Source organism: Protopterus annectens, chromosome 17.part0 (assembly GCF_019279795.1).
Source record: "Protopterus annectens isolate FY-2018-M chromosome 17.part0, PAN1.0, whole genome shotgun sequence".
Taxonomy (NCBI): domain Eukaryota; kingdom Metazoa; phylum Chordata; order Ceratodontiformes; family Protopteridae; genus Protopterus; species Protopterus annectens.
Window position 1 is genome coordinate 365,512,597 of NC_056751.1, and position 19,541 is coordinate 365,532,137.

Here is a 19,541-nt window from a genome sequence, read left to right on the forward strand (position 1 = left end):
TTACCTTACGAGGGTCAGTCACCACTATCTTCCCCACAAAGTGGATGGGCTCGTTACTTCATTCCAAACTGTCATCCCTCAACCTAACACTATGGATGATGGGAATTCCTTCCAGACACCAGTTTTCTGGGAATATTCTGAGAGTTTTCCAGGAGGTAAGAAGACCCCCACCACACACACACACACACACACACACACACACACACACACACACACTCACACTCTACATAGCCAAATGGAAGGGATTTTCTATATGGTGTCGTGCAAACAGTCAAGACCCCACAAAGTTAGAGGTTCTGTTTGTGTGAGCTAATGAATGTAGGTCTGGACTATTGTCTATTAAAACCCAGCTCTCAACCATTTCTGCTTGCTTCTCAACACCCCCACCCCCGTTATGTCCAGCTTGAGATCAGGCAGTGTCTAAAAGGGGTGCTGCACTTAATCTGTCCTAGAACACCTGTGCCCCCTCCGTGGGATCTCAAACTTTGTGCTAGAAAAGCTGATTGTGGCTCCCTCCAGGGCCATCTGCTTCCTCTACTCTCCAGTTCTGCATTTGTAAAACTATTTTGTTGCTACCTGTCACTATTGCAGAGAGGGCATCTGAAAACTACAGGCACTCTTGGCTGTCTAACCGTTTCTTATTTTCCTTAAGGAGATGATGTCCGTAAGAGTCAACCCTTCTTTCATGCCAAAAGTGGTAAATGAGCTGTCACTCAGCCAGGCCATAAGTTTGCTTACTTTCTTCCCCAACCACAGAATAGGGGTGAAAGACTTTATTCTCTTTATCTTCACAGACAACTAAGATTCCATCTGGACAAGACCAAGTCTATTCCTAAGTTAGATCATTTGTCTCTTTCATGGACACTAAACTTGGCCATCCAGTATCTAAACAAGCTATTGCCTGCTGGTAATCCATTTCCTTCTGTTACTTTCACCATGGCAAAACCTTGCCTTCCTTTCCAAGGGCCTATTCCACTAGAACTGTAGTCTTTTTGTGGGCTTTTTATAATGAGGCAGTTTCCAGAACTGTACTGGAAGCTTCTTTACCTGGTCCTGTGTGGAATTTAGCAAAACACTATAGAATAGATTCCTTTTCCAGGTCCATAACTGCCTTTACAAGGTCAGTCCTGTCTTTGACCAACTCAAAGACCTGCCACTATACTCTGTATGCTACAGATTGCTAAGAAGTGATCTGTCTCTGCCATCCTCCAACCCTTCACTGATGGATTTACTGCACATTAGTAAGTCAAATGGCATCAAAATAGTCTGTCTAAAGATCTAAACCTCTTATGCAATATCAACAGAACAGTTTGGAAGGACACTTGTATCTCACAGAGGTGGACCAGACTCTGATTCCAGTTATTCTTATTAGGGGTAATGTGTAATTGTCAACCATAGGGATGGGAAAGGCCAGTCTATAACCAAATGGGATAGTTTATTTCAAGCAAACAAAAGGGAAATTGGCTGGGATTCAAATGACATGCAAGAGTAGCTAGCCTTGTACTTAATTATGAATCTGTAGACTCTTGGACAATTTCCAGCATTCTCAGCCATCCTCCATGTTCCCTTAAGCTTTGAGAGTCATCCATCTCTTCCGAATATTGCAACAGTGATTTCAGTCAGGACATAGAGTATATGAACTTACCATAACAGATGTCCTATTGATCACGGTTGCTGTATTCCTTCCCACCCCCCTTTCCTCTTTCTTGAATTCTCTTCTTTTCTCTTTTTTTACCTGCTGTCTTACAAAACCCTAAGACTGAAGGGGGGCCCAATTGTGTCCTGCAACGCCCTCCTAGCTGACTAATCTCTCAGGTGTCTTCAGGCTGCTGGCTTGGAGATACTCTGAGGGATGTACACTCCTGTACCTCATTTGCTTATGAGCAGGGGGTCATATAATCTTGAAGTTTTAAGCTTTAGTTAACCCATCTGGATGTAAGTGGTGAAAAAACATCTGTTTGGAATACTCCAACAGTGGTCAGTAAGGACATCTGTTATGGTAAGTTTTTACACAACTGTATTTCCTGTTAAGTATTTAATGCAACTGATAGTGATTTTTGTCAGTCTTTGTCTTTTTGTTTAATCGTGTTTGTTTCATTGAAGTAGCAGAAGTCCTGTTGCTGCAGAGTCTGTTCAAGAGGATCAAGCTGCTGCAGTTCCAGATTTGTTGGGTAGTATCCTTTCCGGTCAGAATTTCCTTATGATGAATAGCAAGGACATTGTGATTACCAGAGATGGTTCCCTGAAACCGAAATTACCAGGTTGGTTTAAATATTTTTGTCACTGTTAAAGTCTTCATGTTCCACATGTTTTGATTTTACTAAATTATTTTAAGCACTAATCTGGAATCCTCAGATATTGGTTAAGGAATAATCTTAGAGAGGACATTGAGATGGGATTTTGAACATTGCAGTTTATTTTTTTACTTAAGAAAAAGTAGATCAGTTTGTCAGATGGGTTCATTTTAAGTTCTGTGGCACTGCTAAAAATTAGTTTCTGTATGTCATCTGTTACCATATTCATTCATGTTTCTTCCTAGATTAGTTAATATATAAAGAAAAGTAGTGTACTATTTGTAGTAGTATCAGATCCAAGGTAATTTTGTTATCCATTTGGGTGAATGTCATTTTTTGAGGATCCGAAACACACCAAAGGATATATTAACAGTTTGTTTCGCACTACTCCGGTGAATTTTGATAGATTCGAATTTAGCTGTAAAAGAAAATTCTTTTAAGATCTTTTATGAAATTTAAACTGGGGCATACTAACAGGAAGTGAAAGATTTGCAAATTTGTAAATTAAAGAAAATGTTTTAGAATTTGTAACCAGACCCATCATGAGCACAGCTAATAAGTACTTTCCTATTAATGGTATAAAATCTTTAAAAAGGGGATTGCTGTTTTAGTACAGAAATCTCGGTGGACAGTCTTTTTATGCACTAATTGAGGGTTAATTTTAAATGAGGTCCAAGTCTGTCAAATTATTGGCAATTCCTCTAGTCCTTGTAGTTTCAGATGATATATTCTCTGATAAATCACTGCAGCCCAAATCCCTCCCTCCTGCCCCTTGGAAGTCTACTGCTTCTATGGGGTACTCTAAACCTACAATCTCCAAACAAGCTGGTTGGCAAGCGACCAAAAAACCCCTGCCAGATGTCAGGGAGCTCAGGATAATTGACAGACTTTAGAAGAAAATTTGTACTTCAGCCACCCTGACCATTAGAGCTCTGAACTGGCAGCTTTATATGTTTAATTACCTTAAGTCTGCTTAGGAACAGGTCAAAACCAAGGCATAGGGGATACAGGACAAGACCCTCGAGAGATATTCAGGATTTGTACAATGTCATCTTCCAGACATTAATTCCAGTGTGGCTGTGATGCATTGGATGCATCATGCAGGGTTGCTGCCATGGGATCAGTTATGTGTAGATATGTCTGACTGAGAACTCTGCCTCTTTCAGACCAGGTCAAACAGAGCTGCTAGATGCGCTCTTGGATAATGAGTTATTCTTTGGACCCCCTACGAAGAAAGTATTTGAAAGACTGGATAAAAAAGGAATCAAACAAAATCTTTGAAGGAGTTGTATCTGTCCCCTACTCCCAACTATAACCAAAATTATCCTAGCAAGTCCTGGAACTTTCCAGGCAAGCAGTGTAGGGGGGAGAAGGACCAAGCACCTAAAGAAGTGGCAAACTTGAGACCCGTTTAAGACCTGCTGGATTCATAAATCCTAACCCCCACACTGTACAAAGCTGTGACTACTCCTAGTGCACATCCCTCAAAAAAAATCCCACTCCCTCAATCTAGGAGGAGAGCTTTTGTCCCATCAGTCATTTAGAAGGAGAAATTCAGATGGGTCCTACAGATCATAAAGAAAGGTTACTCACTAAATTTCTGAAGGACCCCAGCTTTTAGAGGCATCCCACCCACTCCTCTAAACCAAAAAAAAATCATTCCGCGCCTCATTCAGCCACAGGAGACGAAAGGCACAGTGGTTCTACTCCTGCCTCCTCTTAGTCTCCAGAAAAGTCACCTGGAGACTCATCTTGGATTAACAAATTTCTGGTAGTTTGAAGTTCAAAATAATCATTGGGAGCATTTGTGGTGGTTCTTGACTGGAAAGACACTTGCCTTCATGTTCCTGTCCTGCAGGAACACAAGATTGTTCTGTTTCCACTGGGGAGCATTACACTACCAGTTTTATGCTTTACCACTAGTATAATTAACTGCCCTTTGTGTATGTATCAAATGTTTGGCACAAGTCATTGAATATTGCAGGATGAGAGGGATCCATATTTATCCTTCCTTAGACAGTTTGATAGATTCAAGCCCAAACTCCTGATAGCCATGCAGACAAACATGGGTTGCTTTCAGCAGATGGGGTTAGCCATCAGTGTCCAGTAGTCACAGTTCTCCCCAAGTGCCAGGATGACCTTCCTAGGCACAGCACAGTTGGAGACTGTTCAGATGAAGGCATTCCTCCCAGGGGACAGAATCTCCTTTCACAAAATTTCATGGGCCACTGCAGCAAACAAGCCATTCCTACAGGGGAATTCTTGAAACTCCTAAGTTACATGGCTTATTGCATCCTAATGATTCCTTTGGCAAAGCAACATAAGAGAAAGATCTAATGGATGTTCTTTGCGTTTCACTGTTGCAGTCATTACATTTGGGTTATCTTGCAATAAGAGCCACACAAAATCAAGTAAAATGAAAAAGTAGAATCCGGTCTGGCAGAAAAAGAAAACATTTTAATTAAAATAATCCAAAGTGCAATAAGTAAAAAGCAGTAATCCAGGTAAGCGCTTTCGTTTGCCACACTGACAAACTTCTTCTGACAATAAGAAACATCACTTCCTTCTGTTAAAACCATTTGAAATTCCCTCCTTTTAATACTATTGGTCCATTTCGCAAAAACATGTCAGCAAAATCCCCACCCCCACCTTAGACACACAAGACTGAAGCACATCTAAAAGGTGTAGTCATGTAAATAAACTGAATATACCTCAAATAATTGCATTATAAAACCTTAAAAATATAAATGTAATAAACAAACCAGATACAGAGAGTACGTGTAATACCTACGTAAATAGTTATAAATGTAAAATAAACCTAAGATAAAGAAAAGTTATGACCACAATATACTGAACGCACGCATAGTTTGGTGATGTGTAAGTGTGTATGTTTTATGTATAAATATGAAATCCAAGTATGGTGAATAATATAAAGTATAATAATAATAATAAAAAATATAGTAGTAAATATAATAAGGTGTAATAGATATTATGAATATTAATGATGGAAAAATAAATAGAATAAATTATCTCTCCAGAGATTTTAATATGCTGTTAAGGGACGCATTCAGGCCTGGCCAAAAATGTGCGCACAGGCGAATTTGCCACCCCAATTCCATTTTTTCTAAATGGGCTGGCCATGCCCCCCCCCCCCCCCAATCATTGTTTTGTAAAATATCTAAAACAGTGAATTTGAACTGATGTGTGGGGTTTAAGCAAATGTGTTTTGCTAAAGCATTATTTTCAACTTTGTCTCTAATAGCTCTAAGATGCTCACTCATCCTTTCTTTCAATTTCCTTTTTGTTTTCCCCACATAAAATGACGGACAATGGGTACACACAGCACAATAAACAACCTTTTTGGAAAAACAACAAAATCTACCCATGATCTTTATATATTGCCCATTTACAAGAACCCCACAGGTTTCTAAAATAAGGTTACAAAATTTACATCGACCACATTTATACATGTAGCCTTGACAGTTGTTATTAAAAGTAGTCTCTAAACATTTCTTGAGGTTGTAACCTTTTTTGTACACAATGGGGGGATGTATATCTAATTTATTCCTAAGCAAAGAATCATTTAACAAAAAAGCCCAGATGTTCTTCATCTCACATTGCTGCAGTCCTTACACTTGGCTAGTCCGCTGCCCTCGGTCGGCCCGAATATCAAAGTATAAGGCTGACGTCGGTCAAGGCGCATTTGACTGACATCAGGACGTCAGGGTACAAATGCGCATGACCGACGTCATATCCTCAGTCTTTTTTGCCGCATGGTCCGATGCAGAAGCAGCGTTGCAAGTGCCGGTTGGCGTTCTGAAATTGTTCGATTTCGGAGTTTCAGACCGAGTCAAAGTTGGCTAAGTACCCCGTTGGGGAATATTTTAGTTTTTCTTGCCTCAGTGGTTTACCGGATGTCAGAAAAAGTGAATAATTGTATTTCTTGTGGGAAACAGATACCGCATAGAGACTATCATACTTTGTGTATTCCTTGTTTAGGGCCTGAGCACGACGTTGTTGGGTGTCGCTCTTGTGCTAGATTCAATAAGCGCACTATAAAGAGAAGATTAGATTGTGCCAGGTTAGTCTTCGGGAAGCGGTGCAATTATAAAATGCCGTCGGATGCTCCGACGCCCGCTTCTTCGAAGAAGCGCTAGGACAAAGCAGTTAAGCCTAGGCTAGAAGAACCGTCCATACCGGACGCCGGTTCTTTAGAGGTGTCGGTGGAGCCGGTGGTTCCACCGGAGGTTTCTTTGGGATCCCAGGGAGAGACTTTGTTATTGCAGGATGTGGCCTCTCAGGAGGCAGGTCAGGCTGATGGGGCTTCTCAGGTTACTATACTCCCCTCCCTGCCTAGGGTGGTTAGGCCCTCTCCTTCTGTTTCCAAGGCTTCTCCCAGAGGCAGGCCAGGTTTAGCTTCAGTTGGTGTCACCCCTAGTTCTTCAGGAACTGTGCCCAAGAAGCATATGCTTAAAATGGCAGAAGATTTGATTACTTTGATTAGGGTTCTTTGCCCTCCTGATAAGAGACCTAGGGTGGAGCCTGAGCTAGGGAGTTTTGAGCAGGCTTCGGATGTTTCAGAGTCTTCGGCTGAAGACTTGCAGGAGTACTCTCCTTATTCTGATTCTGATGTGGATGATTCTACTCCTTCTGCTTCTCCTCCTGAGGATTTTTCTTTTCAGAAACTCTTCATTCCATGAGGGAGCATTTTAAGTGGGAAGGTCAGGACTTCTCTGATTCCAGGAAAAGGCTTAGGGAATTTTTGTTTTTACCCCAGCATAGGCCTTTGGCTATACCTCCTGTTTTGGATGTAGTGGAAGATGTTTTTACAGAGGCTTCTCTTAATCCTGATTCTTTGCCTCCCGCTCCTGTTAAACCGGATAGGTATTACAGGGTGCCTGAAGCTCATAAGTATCTTTTTAAGAGTCCTAGGGCAGACCCAGAAACTGTTAGCCAGGGGCCTAAAGGTGTTAAGGCTTCTGTTGTCAAGAATCCGGTTCCTGCAGATAAAGAGGCCAGGGCCTTGGATAGATGGGGAAAGAAAGTTTATACTTCTTCCACTCTAGCTATGAGGGCTTTGAATTGCCAGTTTCACATGTTGAAATACCAAAACTATCTCCTTTCACAATTGAAGTCTAAGGTTGATGCTCTGGAAGGTATTGATTGTAAAGAGTTGCAAGATTTAGTACATGTTTCTGAACAGGTGGGTAAGCATTCTTTGCAATGTGGTTTTGATGCTGTACAGGCCCCGCCTAGGGTGGCTGCCACTGGGTCAGTTCTTCGCAGGCACGCCTGGCTGAGGGATCAAAATTTATCTGACCATGTTAAAACAAGGATTTTAGATACTCCTTTACAATCTGATGTGTTGTTTGGTTCTCCTGTTGAGGCAGTTTTAAAGAAAATGGAAGACAAGGCTAAGTCTATGCAGACTGTTAAAGATTTTTGCAGGTTCAGCCTCCAAAGTTTAGTAGAAATTGGCCTACTAAGGGGTGGACGTATCCTTCTTATGATTCCCAGTCTAGGGGTAGATCTAGACGTGGTAGGGGCAGAGCTCAGGGCTCTTTCAGGCCTAGAACAGGGAGTTCTCCTGCACAGTCTTTGGTGAGGGCAGGGGTCAGTCCTTTCGTAAACAGACCCAAAGACCTACCTTTTCAGCTGGCAGAGCCTTCTCGCCTGGCAGCACCTTTGGGAGGAAGGTTGGCACTTTTCAAAGAAAATTGGAGTTTAATTACCCAAGACAGATGGGTATTGGATATCATACACCACGGTTACAGGTTTTATTTCCATACCTTGCCTCCTTTCAAAGGCATGCCAGACGTTCCTCCTCAACAAAGAATAGAGGCTCACAAGCAAATTTCTCTGTTACTCCAAATAGGGGCCATACAGCCGGTCCCTCTGCCAGAAGTGGGCCTAGGATTTTATTCTCGCCTGTTCCTAGTACCAAAGAAGGGGAACACGTGGAGACCAATTTTGGATTTATCTATCCTCAACACTTATCTAGACATTCCCAAGTTCAAAATGTTGACGTTACAGCAGCTTTTACCTCTGCTGGGCAAAGATCATTGGATGGTAACTTTGGATCTCAAGGAGGCTTACCTTCATGTTCCTATCAGACTAAGTTGCAGGAAGTATCTGCGTTTTCGAGCTGGGACTTCTCACTATCAGTTCTCTGCATTGCCCTTTGGCTTATCTACTGCCCCCAGAGTGTTCACGAAAGTTCTGGCTCCAGTGATAGCTTTCTTCAGGCTAAAAGGAATACAGATCTATCCTTATTTGGACGATTGCCTGATTCTGGCTCAAGGAAGGGACGAGCTTCTTCATCATTTGGAATATGTGATAGCAGTGCTAAGATGCCTGGGGTATTCTGTGAACGAAATAAAGTCCAGTCTAGTACCCTCTCAGGACATGTGCTTTCTGGGTGTAAGACTGAATACAGCATCCCAGATGGCCTGTTTGACCCCGGACAAACAAAAGAATCTTTCCCTTTACTTCCATCAACTATCTCATCAGTCCGGCTGACTGCAAGGACAGTCCTTCAAGCCTTAGGGTTCATGGCATCTTGTATTCTGGTGCTTCCCAATGCCAAACTGCATATGAGGAAGCTACAATGGTATCTCAAAATGTATGGACACAGCACTGCCAGGATCTGGACACTGTCATTCAAATAATACCTTGCATTCAAAAGGAATTTTTGTGGTGGGCTCAGGAATGTCACCTAAACAAGGGACTCTCTGTGACCAGCCAGAGGCGAGTCAGATTTTAACGACAGATGCCTCAGACAAAGCTTGGGGAGCTCATCTAAATGGAAAGTGGATACAAGACAAGTGGCCTGCCAGACTACAACATCTACATATCAACTTGAAGGAGATGTTAGCAGTCCAGTTTGCATTAATAGCTTTCAAGGATTTACTTCTTCCAGGGCAGGTGTTGATTCTAACAGACAACACAACTGTCATGTGGTACATCAACAAGCAAGGGGGAACACATTCTTATCCTCTATGCAGGCAAGCAATGGTTTTGTGGGAGACTGCTCTCAGTTTACAGCTCAATCTTCAGGCAAGGTTTCTGCCGGGAGCACAGAACTCCTTAGCAGATGTGTTGAGCAGACGAATTATGGATCCCCACGAGTGGAAATTGGATCCTCATGTATTTCAGAAATTGACAGTGTCATGGGGAACTCCAGACATAGATCTGTTTGCTTCTCCACTAAACCACCAGCTGCCAAAGTTTTGCACAAAAAGGTTTCATCCCACAGCTTGGAAAGTGGATGCTCTTTCCTTCAATTGGAGCAATCTTCATGTGTATGCCTTTCCGCCTCTGCCTCTCCTCCCAAAGGTACTACTAAAGGCCAGACAAGACAAGCCAAGGATGATTTTGATAGCTCCAGATTGGCCTCGACAGCATTGGTACCCATTACTGAGAAGCCTGGTACGAAGCCTCCATGGCCTTTGCCTTTGATTCCACACCTGTTGTCTCAGGAGGACAGTCATTTGCTCAATGTCAAGCTTCACTCTCTGCACCTAACAGCCTGGCATATTCTGTTTTGAACCATAGTGGGCCTCCACTTCCACAGCAAGTTTTGAATGTTATTTTGGAAGCTAGAAGGCCTAGTACAAGGAAAGTGTACGCAGATAAATGGAAGAGATTTTTATTTTGGAGTGCAGCAAAGGATTTTGATGTTGCTGAGCCTAATTTAAGTGTGGCTCTTCAATATCTTACTGAGTTACTGGACAAAGGTTTGTCCTTCTCTTCTATTAAGGTTCATGCTGCAGCAATTTCGCTCACTATGATTGTGACCCACCATTGTTTTCTCATCCTTTGTTCAAGCAATTTCTTAGAGGGGCAAAGAATATAAGACCCCCACGAAGAGCTCCTACTCCTGCTTGGGATCTCAATTTTGTGTTGGAGAAACTCACTCTACAACCTTTTGAGCCTGCAGCTACTACTGAATTAAAGTTTTTATCATGGAAGACTGCTTTTTGTTGGCTATTACCTCTGCAAGAAGGGTTTCTGAGTTGCAGGCCCTTATGGCGGTTGAGCCTTTCTTAATTTTCCATAAGGATAGGGTATCTTTACGTACTAATCCTTCCTTTATGCCTAAAGTGGTTTCTAGTGTGGCTTTAAACCAAACTATTCATTTGCCTACTTTTTATGCAAATCCCCAAAATAAAGGGGAAAAGATTTTGCACACTTTAGATGTACACAGGCAGTTGCGATATTATTTGGACAGAACTAAAGGGTTCAGGCAGTCTCAGCAGTTATTTGTTTCTTTTGCTTTGAGTTCTCAGGGCAAGCCTGTGTCAAAACAAACTATTTCTAAGTGGATTGGGTTTTGCATTGCTTTCTGTTATTCCCATCATGGCAAGGAGATTCCAGCTGGGATTAGGCCTCATTCCACTAGGGCTACTTCCACTTCGACAGCTTTTTTGAGGGGGGTGGCAACTAAGGATATTTTGGAGGCAGCTACTTGGAGTTCAGTGCATACTTTCTCTAGGCATTCTCACCTACCACTTTACTCTAAATCCAGGGCTGGTTTTGCCACTGCTGTTTTGCAGGGCATTTTGGCAGCTCCTGCTTCCTTATAGTTTGGCCATCCTCCCTTACCTCTGCTTTGGGATTCTACCCAAGTGTAAGGACTGCAGCAATGTGAGATGAAGAACATAGTACAGTTTTGTACCTACCATAAATGTAGATGTTCAAGATCCACATTGCTGCAGTCCAATTACCCTCCCTCCTTCCCTCTGTAGTTAGAGGCGGTTGTGTGGGTTGGGTTGTCAATATGAGGTATATTGTATATATTGTATATATTGTACATATTTTTAGTGCTAGGATGGTTGGTTGTTTGTTTGCTGTCTTTTGGTTTTGACCTTTATTTTTAGGGTCTTCTGACATCTGGGGCAAGAAAAGACTGAGGATATGACGTCGGTCATGCGCATTTGTACCCTGACGTCCTGATGTCAGTCAAATGCGCCTTGACCGACGTCAGCCTTATACTTTGATATTCGGGCCGACCGAGGACAGCGGACTACCCAAGTGTAAGGACTGCAGCAATGTGGATCTTCGAACATCTACATTTATGGTAGGTACAAAACTGTACTTTTTTCTCTAAAATAGGTCTGATAGCAGAGCTGTCTGAATTAAATGTGGTAACAAAACTTCACTTAAAATTCCGATTAATAGTATTATTGTTATTAGTAGAATTAATCTGATTGTTCTCTGCGTTAGGTATTGTTGAATGTTCATTATTGTTGCTTGGAATATAAATATTAGTGTTTGTTTCTTGCACAATGGTTTCATTTGTTAACAGCGGTTTAAAGTGACAGATACTTCTCTTGCCTGCTGTATAACATCATCCACCAAAGAATTTGGGTAACTTCTGTGTAAAAACATGTTTTTTTAGAAGTTCACATTCAGATATGAAGTCATCCCATTTAGTGACCATTCTGGCTGCCCTCACGAATTGTCCCTTTAAGACAGCTCGTTTCTGTGTATGTGGATGGCAGCTTTCGTAGTGCAAAAAACTGTTACTGTAGGTTTCCTTGCGGAAGATTTTTGATATAAAGGAATTAGTTTCATAATCTTTTCTCAATAGAACATCTAAGTGAGAAATCTGGTTAAAATCCTTAACAGCTGTAAATTTTAAAAAAGTAGTAGTTTGATTAATATAATTCACAAAGTCATCAATTAATGTACTTCCACCATTCCACAAAATAAATATATCTAAAAAGCGTAGGTATATCTTACAATACTGAAAAAATGTAGATGGAAAAATGTATTGTTCTTCCCATACACACATGACTATATTTGGCTGTAGGCCTCCGCACAGAGAACCCATAGCTACTCCCTCATTCTGTAAGAATAATTTACCATTGAACACTATAAAGTTGTTTTTAAGTACAATGTCCAGCAGTTGTTCATATAGGTTGATTTTACTTTGTGTGAAGCCTGTTTTAGTCAGGAAATTATTTACCCATTCGATACCAGTCCCATGTGGTATGACAGAATATAAATCCTTTACATCCACAGTAATTAATATATCTGTTTTATCAAATTGGGCTTGTTTTATCCTGGTTAGAAAGTCCCAAGAGTCTTTGCACAAGTGAGATTCTGCCATAACAAACTATTTTAATTGTCCATCCAAATATTTGGCTGTAGGATTAGTTATCGAACCTTGTGCATCGACAATGGGTCTCATAGGTGGTTTTGTAATATTCATATGGATTTTAGGGACTCCAAACAGGACAGGTGTCCTGGGATGTATTGCAGTCATGTAATTTAACTCATCCATATCAATACTACTCTCAATAAAAAGATCATATAAAATGCCACTTATATGCCTATGTGCTCCATTCATTTCATTTATGGAACTTGGGCTATAAGTATGACTGGTTAAAATTTCTTCCATGCTATGTAAATAATCACTTTTATTAAAAATAACCATACCACCCCACTTGTCAGGTTTTATTAACCTGATATTTTTAGAATTCACCTAAAAGCGAGGTGGTGGTGCTGCGGTAGCGCTGTCGCCTCACAGTTGGACGTTGCCCGTTCGATTCTCAGTTAGAACATCTTCTGTTTAGCGACATTCGTGAATGGGCGTTCCTTCGTTGAAAGTTGTGCGTTAGGCCCGGCAAGCCAGTACATAAAAATCTACTGCCAATCAGCGGACCGGAGTTCCGCTGTGGCGACCCCTAACCGGGAAAAGCCGAAAGACACAAACATACATTAACATTTTTAAATAATTGTTCTCAGTTCTAGTTAAATTGTACCTCTCTTTGCAATGTTTGTCAATAGTTCGGAGGTCTAATTCACACATTTTTTCAGAAACTTCTAAATTGGGGTGTAGTGGTGGGTTATATGTACTAGAAACATAAAATGGATTGATCAATTGCATATTTGGCTGAAATAAAAATGTACCCATTGTGTGTCATTTTATGTGGGGAAAACAGAAAGGAAATTGAAAGAAAGGATGAGTGAACATCTTAGAGCTATTGGAGACAAAGTTGAAAATAATGCTTTTGCAAAACACATTTGCTTAAACCCCGCACATCAGTTCAAATTCATTGTTTTATATTTTTTAAAAAACAATGATGGGGGGAGGGGCATGGCCAGCCCATTTAGAAAAAATGGAATTGGGGTGGCAAATTCGTCTGTGCGCACATTTTTGGCCAGGCCTGAATGAATCTCTTTCACTTAGCATATTAAAATTAAAATCTCTGGAGAGAGAATTTATTCTATTTTATTATTTGTTTTTCCATCATTAATATTCATAATGGCTATTGTACCTTATTATATTTGCTATTATATTTGTTATTATTAGTATTATACTTTATATTATTCACCATACTTGAATTTCATATTTATACATAAAACATACACACTTACACATCACCAAAGTATGCGTGCGTTCAGTATACTGTGGTCATAACTTTTCTTTATCTTAGGTTTATTTTACATTTATAACTATTTATGTAGGTATTACACGTACTCTCAGTATTTGGGTTGTTTATTATATTTATATTTTTAAGGTTTTATAATGCAATTATTTGAGGTATATTCAGTTTATTTGTATGACTTCACCTTTTAGATACGCTTCAGTCTTGTGTGTCTAAGGTGGGGGGGGGGATTTTTCTGACATGTTTTTGCAAAATGGACCAATAGTATTAAAAGGAGGGAATTTCAAATGGTTTTAACAGAAGGAAGTGATGTTTCTTATTGTCAGAAGAAGTTTGTCACTGTGACAAATGAAAGCGCTTACCTGGATTACTGCTTTTTACTTGTACTTTGGATTATTTTAATTAAAAGGTTTTCTTTTTCTGCCAGACCGGATTCTACTTTTTCATTTTGCTTGCTTTTGTGTGGCTCTTATTGCAAGTTTGGTTCGTGCTGTGAGCATCGTGGAACTGGTTTTGGCGGAGAATAACGAAACACAAAGTAATGCACTTGGAGATTTAATTAGTCTAATTCAACGTCTAACTGACAGACTTGATGCTTTAGAACAGCGTTCTCTTTCGCAACTTCCATGTACATCCCTCCACCCTACTCCACCATGTGAAGCAAGTAATACCATTCAAGATACAGTGTAACTTCACCGTCTATCTCTTTGCACAGAGAAGTGAATTTGCCTAACAAGGTGGTCAGTTTACTTACTGAACAACGCACAAATGCTCTTTCAAATCCTGCACAGCGGAGATCGCTGACAGCGTGGCTCAATAATACAACTGGATTTACACAAGTAAATGCCCTCTCACAAGGTACGCAAAAATCTTTTCAGGATAAATTGTCAGATTTGGATTATGTGTTAATGAAAATAAAAAGCCTGCAAATGGACAACATTTACTTTGGTGAATATTTAAGGAAGAATTTAGTGCCTAAAGGGCTACGCGTTTGGCATTTTCCTACTGGATTAATACCTAATTCATGCCTACATAATGAATTGTTGAAATTATTTAACAAATATGGTGCTGATTATATGACACCAGTTATTAATGATAATTGCAAAACCATTGAAGCTCTAACAAAAAAGCTAATGAATTGGATAAATTAGTGAAACAAGATTCAGGGTTTAATCATTATAACTTTGACTATGAGAGAGTTTTTAAATCAATAGATGAGAAAATTAATATAATTAAAGAAAGGAAAAGCAAAAAAAATTGAACGTGATGTTTTTGCATATCAGAACAACAATGCATATCCCCACCCCCAAAATCACAGCAGTGGGGTTCAAAATTGACTTATAACTCTTTTCTAGTCAATCAAAATGAGGGCCAAGCTTACAACAGGAATGAAGCGACTGATAATGAAAATGTTTTTTTTAGACATGGACATGTATCCCCCCTTGAGGAGATCAGAAAGGATACAACAACAGAAACAAAATCAGTACAACCCCCAGGCCGGGAACAGCTGGCCAGTCAGGGGCGAACAACAATGGAACGGGACCTACACGAACAGGGGGAGGGGTAACAACTACAAGGGACCATGGTGAGGTCGCAGACAATGAGCCCTAACATTCACCCTGAACTTAAAATTCTGACAGAGCAAATGATTTTACTGTGTATAATTACTCTTGTTTAGAATTTGATACGTCTATTTGTGACTTGTTATCAAGGGGGTTAACATTTGTCCCTAATCAGAACATGAATCTAGTTCAAACTATTATTGATCTAAAATTATTTGTGCGTAAACTTAATTTGTCTTTTTTATTTCAGCCAAATATGCAGTTGATCAAAACATTTTGTTTCTAGTACATATAACCCACCACTACACCCCAGTTTAGAAGTTTTTGAAAAAATGTGTGAATTGGACCTCCGAACTATTAACAAACATTGCAAAAGGAGGTACAATTTAACTAGAACGGAGAACAATGATTTAAAAATGTTAATGAATTCTAAAAATATCAGGTTAATAAAACCTGTCAAGGGGGGTGGTATGGTTATTTTTAATAAAAGTGATTATTTACATAACATGGAAGAAATTTTAACCAGTCATACTTATAGCCCAAGTTCCATAAATGAAATGAATGGAGCACATAGACGTATAAGGGGCATTTTATAAGATCTATTTATTGAGAATAGTATTGATATGGACGAGTTAAATTACATGACTGCAATACATCCCAGGACACCTGCCCTGTTTGGAGTCCCTAAAATCCATAAGAATATTATAAAACCACCTATGAGACCCATTGTCGAAGCACAAGTTCGATAACACTTGTACATCACCAAACTATGCGTGTGTTCAGTATATTGTCGTCATAACTTTTCCTTATCTTAGGTTTATTTTACATTTATAACTATTTACGTAGGTATCGCACGTACTCTCAGTATTTGGGTTGTTTATTGTATTTATATTTTTAAGGTTTTATAATGCAATTATTTGAGGTATATTCAGTTTATTTATATGACTACACCTTTTAGATATGCTTCAGTCTTGTGTGTCTTAAAGTGGGGGGGTGATTTTGCTGTCATTTTTCTGACTTTTTTTGCGAAATGGACCAATAGTATTAAAAGGAGGGAATTTCAAATGGTTTTAACAGAAGGAAGTGATGTTTCTTATTGTCAGAAGAAGTTTGTCAATGTGACAAACGAAAGTGCTTACCTGGATTACTGCTTTTTACTTATTGTACTTTAGATTATTTTAATTAAAAGGTTTTCTTTTGCTGCCAGACCGGATTCTACTTTTTCATTTTACTACGTTTGGGTTATCTGCCTGCAGGTAGCCCTCAGTCGGCCTGAATATCAGAGTCTTCAGATTCCTACGTCGGATGCTGTCCTCTTCTTCCATGACATCAGGTCATCAGGGGTATAAAACATGCAGCCGTTGCCATTGCATCAGTCTTTCTTGCCATGCGGTGCCCGAAGCAGAAGCAGTTTGCAAGTGCCGGTCGGCCAACTCCTGAAATTTTCGTTTCAGATCCGAAGTCTTCAGAAAAGATAAGTACCCTGTTGGGGATCTTTTTTCTTGCTCCAACCAATGTCAGGAAAAGTTAACAATTGTCTTACCTGTAGAAAGCAAATACATCATAGAGATTTTCATTCATACTGCATTCCCTGTTTAGGCCCAGACCACGACGTCCTTAGCTGTCGTATTTGTGCCTTGTTCAACCACTGAACTATTCGTCGTCGGGCTATCTTTGCAGCAAATTGCTTTCGTACTTGGTCTCAGTACTCTGAAATGGCTTCGTTAAGCCATCCAGCTACTGATGATCTGAAAAAAACGTAAGGATAAAGACAGAGACAGACCACATAGGTCCAACGCTTCCATTAAGCTAGTCGCCAGTCCGCCGGTACTCTGGTGCTTTCACAGCCCCTGATACCCGCTACTTCAGATTCGCAGGCCTCTACTGAGACCCATTCGGAGTCCGGTATGCCGTGAGATGCTTCTTCGACTATGGAACCTGCAGATGTCTCTACCTTGGATGGGTCCGGAGCCGCTGTATAGGCACCGGCTTCTGAGGGTGTATTCAGGCCTACAGTCTTGCATTTTAAACCGACACCATCTTCATCCAGGCCTAAAACTCACACCATGCCTAGGAAACCGACATCCAAACCATAGGCTCGGGCCCATATGCCTAAAAAAAACAAATGCTTCGAAGGACTGAAGACCTTATTACCTTAATTAGGGGAAACCAGCCTTCCCCCCCCCTCAGTGACAGAGTACTGATTTTCCTTCTGATTTTTCTGAGCAGGAATCTGACATTTCTGCTCCTTCTGATTACCAAGATTTGCCCTTATCTACCTTTGAGGATTCTAATGCAGAGGATTCCATTCCCTCTGTTTCCCCTCCAGAAGATTTTTCTCTTGGTGAAACCTTGCACACTCTTGGGGAGCATTTCCGCTGGAAAAGCCAGGATTACTCTGACTCCAAAAAGAGACTTGGGGAATTCTTACTCCTTCCTCAACACAGGCCTTTAACTATCCCTCCTGATGTCCTTCAAGGATGCATCTGCAGTCCTAACATATGGGTTGTCCTGCCTCAGGCAGCCCTTCGGTCGGCCGGATTCCAAAGTCTGGGTCTGGCCTCGGCTGATGTCACACTTCACCCGACGTCATAGCTGCTGTGAATTGGGTATAAAGGCGTCAGCCGACGCCATTTTCCTCAGTCTTTCTTGCCGCGCGGTGCCCGAAGCAGAAGCTGTTCGCAAGTGCCGGTCAGTCAGATCCAGAGATTTCTACTACCGAAGACTTCAAAAAAGCTAAGTACCCCGTTGGGGACTCTTTCTTGCCTCAGCCGATGTCAGAAAAAGTAAATAATTGTTTAACTTGTGGGAAACAAATACCTCATAAGGATTTCCACTCTTACTGCCTTCCTTGCTTAGGCCCTGACCACGACGTATCAGCTTGTCTAGCCTGTGCTTCCTTCAACCGACGGACACTTAGACGTCGGTCGGAGTTTGCGGAGGAGTTTTTTGGTCCCGCTTTTGCTTACAAAATGCCGTTGGAGACCCCGACTTCACAATTGGCTAAAAAGCGTAAGGAAAAGGACCGACACTCGCGGTTTCGGCCAAAACCACGGTTAAGCCAACCGCGAGTGTCTCGGTTTCGGCCGAAACAGAGTCCTCGGTTCTTCCTTCGGCCGAAAACTTGCCTCTGATAGCCGAGGCCTCACTCAGCATGGCTGAATCCGCTACCGAACTTACCCCTGCTGTAGCAGGTTCCCAGGATTTATCAGATACTATTCCTTTAGACATATCTACTCCTGCACGTGGAGCTGCTAGGCCCCCTGCATCTATGTCTATCGAGGCTTTTTCTAGGGCTAAAGCAGCTAAATCTTCTAAGGCCTTGCCTGCTAAAAACCCCTCACACAGGCCTACCTCCAGTTCCCAAATGCTCAGCTTGGCTGAGGATCTCATTTCTTTGATCAGGGGATCCCAACCTCACCCAGACAGGACCTCTCAACCCCCTCCAGATAAGAGACCTAGAGCAGAGCCCCCGGATCCTGTCTCTACAGACTATTCCTCGGATGACTCAGAAAACTCAGGTCCTCCAAAAGGCCCATACTCTCCTTATGAGGATTCTGATGCAGAAGACTCCATTCCTTCTGCCTCTCCTCCTGAGGAATTTTCTTTTGGGGAAACCTTACGTGCTATGAGAGAGCATTTTCAATGGCAGGGCCAGGATTTTTCAGATTCAAGGAAAAGGCTAAGGACCTTTTTACATTTACCACAGCATAGGTCTTTAGCCATTCCTCCAGTACTTACAGTTGTTGATGATGCTTATAATGATGCCTGTACTGCCCCTGACTCTCTTCCCCCGGCCCCTGCCAAGCCTGACAGATATTACAGGGTCCCGGACACACACTTTCACTTGTATAAGGCTCCTATTGCAGATCCTGAAACCATTTCACAAGTCCCCAAAGCTGTAGCAGCTGCCTCTGCCAAAAACCCCCTCCCCTCTGAAAGAGAATCTAGAGCATTAGAGAGATGGGGTAAAAAAGTTTATACTTCTGCTACTCTTTCGGCTAGGACCTTAAACTGTCAATTCCACATGATTCAGTATCAGGAATTTTTGTTAGACCAGCTAAATAAAAAACTGTCCTCTCCTGAACCTATAGACCGTAAGTCCCTTCAGGATTTGGTACATAACACTCAGCAGGTCAGTAATCATTCCTTAAAATGCGGCTATGATGCACTGGAGGCTTCCTTTAGATCAGCTATGACTGGAACAGTGATTAGAAGGCATGCCTGGTTAAAAGAACAATCCTTACCAGACCATGTAAAGTCAAAGCTTCTAGATGCTCCCATGGAGA

At 41.2% G+C, this 19,541-nt stretch overlaps 1 protein-coding gene across 4 annotated transcripts in view; it reads left to right on the forward strand.

Moving 5' to 3' along the window:
• Positions 1 to 19,541, forward strand: part of PHRF1 (PHD and ring finger domains 1) — a 1,670,136-nt gene that overhangs the window by 908,956 nt on the left and 741,639 nt on the right. For 3 of the 4 annotated variants that reach the window (XM_044059137.1, XM_044059136.1, XM_044059138.1), the window contains exon 8: positions 2,104 to 2,261. In XM_044059137.1, the coding sequence (XP_043915072.1) occupies positions 2,104 to 2,261 (158 nt within the window). The remainder of the gene's footprint in view (positions 1 to 2,103; positions 2,262 to 19,541) is intronic. The other variant, XM_044059135.1, reaches the window with a different exon arrangement.